This window comes from Penaeus japonicus, unplaced genomic scaffold (assembly GCF_977035675.1).
Source record: "Penaeus japonicus unplaced genomic scaffold, GWHDUDI00000001_assembly GWHDUDI00000029, whole genome shotgun sequence".
NCBI lineage: Eukaryota > Metazoa > Arthropoda > Malacostraca > Decapoda > Penaeidae > Penaeus > Penaeus japonicus.
In genome coordinates this window covers 15,944,366-15,950,699 of record NW_028234431.1, presented here as the reverse complement: position 1 = coordinate 15,950,699, position 6,334 = coordinate 15,944,366, and the positions used below count along the sequence as shown (strand labels likewise).

The 6,334-nt window shown below is 42.8% G+C and overlaps 1 protein-coding gene and 1 pseudogene across 1 annotated transcript in view; both read left to right on the top strand.

The window, feature by feature from the left end:
* The window catches only part of LOC122266904 (aldo-keto reductase family 1 member B1), a 39,385-nt gene continuing 33,051 nt past the window's right edge, over positions 1-6,334 (top strand). Inside the window, exons 1-2 of the mRNA XM_086553981.1 lie at positions 1-207; positions 2,921-3,088. Of these exons, the coding sequence (XP_086410107.1) occupies positions 52-207; positions 2,921-3,088 (324 nt within the window). The 5' untranslated portion in view covers positions 1-51. The remainder of the gene's footprint in view (positions 208-2,920; positions 3,089-6,334) is intronic.
* LOC147468392 (uncharacterized) lies at positions 3,222-4,983 on the top strand (annotated as a pseudogene).

Genomic DNA, 6,334 nt, shown 5'->3' with positions numbered 1-6,334 from the left:
GCTGTCGTAACCGCCGCATCTTGAGCACCTCCCACAGCAGCGCAGCGCTCGATGCCGGTTGGCCTTAGGATTGCAACGTTCCTGCCTTCTCGTAGCAAGACTTTATTATCCCAGTATTTCAGGTCTTTCGCGATGACAGCTCAAATACCAATGCTTACATTTAACAACGATAACAAAGTCCCGGTTTTTGGCCTTGGGACTTGGAAGGTGAAGTACATTAGAATGTTATGAATGTAGTTGTGTTAAAGCATTTCGAAAATTATCGGAATAGCGCTTTTGTAAATCTTTCGATTATGACAATAATCTTATTCATAGTATATATTTTGACTGCTTTATTTAGATAATCCTGGTAAATTTCTAGAGCAGGTCCGCGTCATCAAATGTATCGAAATGGGTGTCACTGGATTAGAGAATGTCTACTAACTTAATTTTGCCGTATTACTTGACGCAACTAGTAAAATAGCACTTGTTTACATGTTTAATGGGCGAGACATGTTTACTAAGTGGAGCCACCCTTTAGACTGTGTAACCTCAAAACTAGGTAAAGCAGGTTGGTTGTTGGGTTGGGCTTTTACAGACCAGAAATACCCCGAAAACAGTGCATCCAAAAAAGTCGAGGATAGTAACACAAGTGGGCTGAATAGGTGGGTGGTAAGGGTCCCTCTGGCTAGGGTTAACCTAAAAAATAGGTAAGGTTAAGTTGGTTGTTGAGAGAAGGAATTTGTAGAATTAAATGGGTTTATTTCAGTAAATGTGGAGCTTGGACTGGTTCCTCATTTAACAATAAATCTTTTGAATAAATTGAAAATACAGGTCTTCTTGATACAACAACCAGCCTGCAGATTCATGAACAATGAGAATTATGAAATCACTGTAATTGGCCTGTTGATCTAAGGGTTGGCCTCACTTATTGTTGTTCATAGATGTACTGACCATCTTAAAATTGTTGCTTGTGATATATGGCTCATTAAACAAGTGCAAATCAGGTAAAATAAAAAGGCATTTGTTGATGAAGATGAAGGTTGAAAAAGCTGCTGCAACTATTATATATCCAGATGAAATAACTTTTATATTTTCAAATTGTGCAAGAAATGTCAGATGAAAAGTGTCTTGATTCCATATACTATATTCCATAAAAGTAACATAGTAATTAATTATTACTGTACCAAATTGACCCCCTTATAACATCAAAACCTTGGCCCAGATAGCAGGGGTGTGCATGAGATAGATCAGAGAAATTTGCTAAAATGGGCTGATATATGCCATAAATGTACCCCAGATACAAAACGCGACCCCTTATAACCTGTCTTACATAGCTAAGACTTTTCTTCCTCATAAATAATCTTGGCAAATGTTAAGTTAAGTGGCATGGAGTGCTTGGAAAGGGGGAGGGAGTTCAGGGGGCCAAATCTTGTCTATGGCTAACCTCAAAACTAGCACTGCTTGCAAAATTCCAGCCAATTTTTTTTTTTTTTTTTTTTTTTTTTTTTTTTTTTTTTTTTTTTACCCCCTTTATCCTGTCATAAAAACTGTAGAGGATATTTGTATTCCAGGGTGAGGGTAAGGAGATACAAACCTGTGCAGGTGCCTATATAGATAATTGTGGCAATTATTAATGCTCAAGATTAATTATTTTTTACTCTACAACTTCCCAGATCAACTTCATACCCTCCTCCTGCTAGATTGTGGGATATAGAGGGGGAATTGTGGTATTTAGTAAGGTAGTCTGTTCTAAAATTTACCTTTTGCTATTCATTACTTTTGATCATAGGAAATTCATCTGGTAATTCTTAAACACAAGACCTGGCTAAACTTTGGCTAAGGTCAACAATCTTCCACATATATCTGGCAAATCACCAGGGTGGTTTACAAGCTCTATCTAGCCAGAAGAATATACTGGTGAGGGTTTATAGTCCTTTCAAGAGAATGCCTTCAGAATTCCACTGAAAGAAAAGCTTGAGTGTCTGTTGGCATGGCTTTGAGAAATGAGTTTGGACTTGGTCATTTCTGCAGATTATTTTCTAAAATTATTAGTGCAGTTTGATGTATTTAACAAGAGATTTTCCATAGTCTTTCTCTGTCTCAAAATTTACCATGCAACCTCTTGCACCTTTATATCCTGCCATTTCAAGTCAATTTGGCACTGCTGCTTGGTTTACTAAAATTGGTCTGTTGATTAAGTAATTGTTGGATACTTTAAACAACTGATGAAGTCTGCTACATTTCTATACAGTGTAATGTGCTTTTAGAATTAACATTTTGGGGAAGTTAGATTTTAAAAATGTATTCTGTTTTAATTCCTTGAAAGTATCAAGGTAAATGTTTTAAAATCTTCATCTGGTAATTATACTGTTTGTTCGATGTATAGCAATTGTAACTTGCTGTAATATATGATAGATACCCTACAATCTGAAGTACAACTCAATAATGGCACAGTGTCAAGCAGCTGTTCCAGCCACTGTGTTTCATGCTCTAGAATAGACCAGGAAACCTCCACCATGTGTATTCTGGACAGATAGACCTTGACTTGGTTCCTACTTTGAAGATAGATTGTCAGACAGGGCTACATATTCTAATTTGCCAGAAAATTCATTGTGGAGTATTGTTGGCCTATGCCAGATTGCTGACAGCCATGAAACTGTGACACCTGTGGAGGTGTTTTCTAAGTATTTACTGTTGTTGCTTACTTTTTTAATTTTTAGGGGAAAGTGACTCAAGCAATTACCAAGGCCTTCGTCTTTTACATGTAAACCTCTCTATTAACTAATTGTCAAATAAAGAACCAGTCAGAGTGTATCTTTCCTGAATGCACATAGCAGAGCTCATATGAACTTTGCTGAGGTCCCAGATGTGCATAGGTTACAATAACATTTTGGGTCATTGTAGGTGTTTCAGTAACCATTAACAATGTTTATTTCAGTCAAAACCGGGAGAGGTGATGCAGGCTGTCAAGGATGCTATTTCTTGTGGATACCGCCATCTTGACTGTGCCCTTATTTATGGCAATGAATGTGAAGTTGGTGAAGCTATTCGAGCAAAAATTGCAGATGGCACTGTAAAAAGGGAAGACTTGTTTATCACAAGCAAGGTAAATATTGATATCTACTTTCAAAGCACTCTTACTAAACCCCACCCTCTGGACACTCCACTAATGATATTATCTGTTGATGTATAGAGATACATATACAACCACATGCACATAACCCCCACGCACAACCACACACACAAAACCACAAGCACACAATCACACACAACAACATGCACATGACTACAACCACATGCACATACGTGCACATATACGTACACACATGTGAACCCACGCACACTTGCACACACTGATACCCACACATGCATGCACCGTTATCGACACACACACACAGATACAACCACACACAGACACAACCACACACAGATGCAACCGCACACAGACGCAACCGCCCACAGACGCAACCGCCCACAGACGCAACCGCCCACAGACGCAACCGCCCACAGATGCAACCGCCCACAGCACAACCGCCCACAGACTTAACCGCACACAAACACAACCACACATGCACAGACACAACAAGACATGCACATTCGCATGCTCACATGCAAACACATGAATGCACGTACACACATGCACTCTCACATCCACACATGAATGCACTCACAACCACACATGAATGCACTCACAACCACACACACGCACACAACCACACACGCACGCACAACCACACACACACACGCATGCACAACCACACACACGCACGCACAACCACACACAACACAACCACACACACAACCACACACACAACCACATACACAACCACATAATACAACCACACACAATCATACACACAACCATACATTCATAACCACACATACACAACCATACACACCACACATACACAACCATACACACCACACATACACAACCATACACACACAACCACACATACATAACCATACACACACAACCACACATTTATACAACCATGCACAAAACCGTGCACTCACAACCACATACACACATAACAACCACATACACATAACCACACACATACAACAACACACAGTCATGCACAAACACAAGCAGTCATGCACAAACGCACACAGTCATGCACTAACGCACAGAGTCATGCACACATGCACACTCACCCATGCATACACTCATGTATGCATGCACAAATGAAAGGATGAACGCATTCACATACACAACCACACACACATGCATGCACACACAGCCACACAAATGCACCACACACACAACCACACACACACAACCACACACACACAACCACACACACAACCACACACACAACCACACACACAACACACCACACACACAACACACCACACACACAACACACCACACACACAACACACCACACACACAACACACCACACACACAACACACCACACACACAACACACCACACACACACAACCACACACACAACACACCACCACACACACAACACACCACCACACACACAACACACCACACACACAACACACCACACACACAACACACCACACACACAACACACCACACACACAACCACACACCACACACACAACCACATACACCACACACACAACCACATACACCACACACACAACCACATACACCACACACACAACCACATACACCACACACACAACCACCTACACCACACACACAACCACCTACACCACACACACAACCACCTACACCACACACACAACCACCTACACCACACACAACCACCTACACCACACACACAACCACATACACCACACACACAACCACATACACCACACACACAACCACATACACCACACACACAACCACAGACACACACAACCACACACATGCACGCACGTAAACACACTCAAAACTATACACGCATGTACACTCACAACCACACATGCACACACTCACAACCACATATACACGCACGCACACAAGCGCACACACACAACCACACACCCACGTACAACCACATAACCACACATAACCACACACAATCATACACACAACCATACACTCATAACCACACATACTCCACACATATACACAACCACATACACCACACACACACACACAACCACAACCACATACACCACACACACACAACCACAACCACATACACCACACACACACAACCACATACACCACACACACACACAACCACAACCACATACACCACACACACACACAACCACATACACCACACACACACACAACCACATACACCACAACCACATACACCACACACACATAACCACAACCACATACACCACACACACATAACCACAACCACATACACCACACACACACACACAACCACATACACCACACACACACACAACCACATACACCACACACACACAACCACATACACCACACACACACACACAACCACACACACCACACACAACCACATGCACATAATCACACACAATCACATGCACATAATCACACACAACCATATGCACATAATCACACACAACCACATGCACATAATCACACACAACCACACGCACATAATCACACACAACCACACGCACATAATCACACACAACCACACGCACATAATCACACACAACCACACGCACATAATCACACACAACCACACGCACATATGTGCACATATATGCACGCTCATGTGAACCCATGCACATGCATGCACCCACGCACACATGCACAGTGTGCATGTGTGCGTGGGTGCATGCATACACACATGTCGATAACGGTGTGTCGATAACGGTGCATGCACCGTTATCGACACACACACACACACAACCACACCTTTAGATACAACCACATACATACAACCACACACAGACACAACCACAAATGCATGCACACAACCACAAATGCACGCATGCAAGCATACAAAACCACACACATACACAACCATGTGCATGCACACACACAAACACATGAATGCACGTACACACATGCACACTCACATCCACACACTCACGCACTCACAACCACACACTCACACACAACCACACACGCGCACACAACCACACACGCACGCACAACCACACACGCACGCACAACCACACACACGCACGCACAACCACACACACACGCACGCACAACCACACACACGCACGCACAACCGCACACACAGCCACACACGCACGCACAACCACACACACATGCACGCACAACTACACACACATGCACGCACAACCACACACACACGCACGCACAACCACACACACACGCACGCACAACCACACACTTACGCACAACCACACATACAACACAACCACACACACAACACACAACCACACACATAACTCACAACCACACACATAACTCACAACCACACACATAACTCACAACCACACA